General features: G+C 47.7%; 1 protein-coding gene across 1 annotated transcript in view; it reads right to left on the reverse strand.

Moving 5' to 3' along the window:
• klf5a (Kruppel like factor 5a) overlaps positions 1-1,733 on the reverse strand; it is a 13,497-nt gene that overhangs the window by 8,481 nt on the left and 3,283 nt on the right. The window contains exon 3 of the mRNA XM_019860297.1: positions 1,588-1,733. Coding sequence (XP_019715856.1) covers positions 1,588-1,733 — 146 coding nt within the window. The remainder of the gene's footprint in view (positions 1-1,587) is intronic.

Raw genomic sequence — 1,733 nt, forward strand, 5'->3', positions numbered from 1 at the left:
GGGAGAGTAGAATCAAAAGATTCCAATGAACCAACGCAGCTCGTTAACCGTTTGAGCCGAGAGCCTTTGCACTGGCAAAACAGGCTCGCGTAATTAACACAAACACGCCCACAGGTTCATTCCATCATCATAGCAGTCATGTCTTGAAAGCGGCAGCCATCTGTGAGAACTGACTGCCGAGAGGGCTCCGGCCATAAATCGTGTGACGCTCACACAAAGAGAAGACGATCGAGTTTTGAAAAACCAAACAAAAGGAACTCTGGTAACACGTTGTAATCACTCATCAGTCTGCTCACGGCGCACGGAGACTTGAACAACACGGCGACGGCGCAAACAATTCCTCATTTGGAGGCGCGCCAAATTGTGCAACTTCGGCCGCGCGGATATTCCTGAATTGTGTCGGTAATGCTCGGGCGTTAAGTCAAGAGAGATATGAAGGAATGGCTTCAGCGACACCAGCTGCTGCTCCGTTTGGGTCTGTAAACAAAGCGCGATTTGCCATCCTAACAGGTTGGACGTTGACAGTTGCGAGGCCGTTTTACGAGATGAGAAAAATGGGCCCACACCGAGGATCATCTTTGAGAGACGTCCCGTAACTCGGCTTTTGCTGACTTTTATCAGAAGAGAGAGAGAGAAAAACGCTCACATTTGCAAGATTGTCAGTTGTGTGTGTCTTTCCTACGTTTAACAAACTGTAATGTAGCTTGGTAGATATTCATCCCGGGCCACGATAATCCCCAAGATCATCTTTCGGTGAGGTTGCAGAAAAGTGGTTAAGATTGCACGACTGTCTTTGTCTTATGTGTTGTGTTGTATTATTTTGTTATTTTGACGTCAAGCTGGTGCCGCGAGAGTGGCTGCCTTTACAGCAGCTCTTATATTTTTTGTTCTTCTACTTCTTCCTTTAATAACTTTGCTGCTGTGAATTGGGAATTTCTCCATTGTGAGACTAATAAAAGGTTTTCTGATCTTTCTTCTCGGAGAAGTCCCATCAATGATTTTTATCAAAAGGGCGAGGAAATGTTGACATTTCTCTGATGGTGTGTATTTATGCTCATTGAACAAATTATAACCTTACCCATTAGATAATCGTCCCTCGCCGCAGGATAATCGTTCGCGAGAACCTTTTTTAGACATCCGGCATTTTGGGCTTTGGCGACTGATCAGAAAGGAAGGCTCGCTAGTTGACATCTGCGTGCTAAGTAGCGAAGGTCAAGTGACCGATGTTCACTAGTAGAACTTGATGATACCACGACGAGTCGCAAAAGCACACGTTTGTCTACCAGGGCACAGTTTTGACTCACTCGTAACGTGGGATTGTCCAGTTCGTAAATTTGCTCAGCAACTTTTGTTTTCTCTGCTTTGCCTCTGAATGTCGTTCGCTGTTGTGTTTGGAAATGCTTTCAGGTGTTGCGTCTTTGCTTGCGTGAAGCACATTGAGTTGTCTTGTGAATGAAACGTGCAATAGAAATAAAGCTGCCTTGCCTTGCCCAGTACGTGGACCTCAAGGATCGAATAAACGCTCGGATTGGCTTTCGCTACACAAGCAACGACGACAAGCGTGTGAATTTTTTTTTTTTCCCCAACCTGGATAGTCACAGTGGTGGATCCGTCGCTTCTCCAAGTCAGGGTTGTTCCTGCGGTTGTAGCGGGCGGCGGTGAGGGACTGCGTGGCCGCGGGGGCGTGGGGCAGCGGCGCGGCTTGCCCCGGCACGGCGGGTGCGGCGCCCGAA

Source organism: Hippocampus comes, unplaced genomic scaffold (assembly GCF_001891065.2).
Source record: "Hippocampus comes isolate QL1 unplaced genomic scaffold, H_comes_QL1_v1.1 scaffold39, whole genome shotgun sequence".
Lineage (NCBI taxonomy): Eukaryota > Metazoa > Chordata > Actinopteri > Syngnathiformes > Syngnathidae > Hippocampus > Hippocampus comes.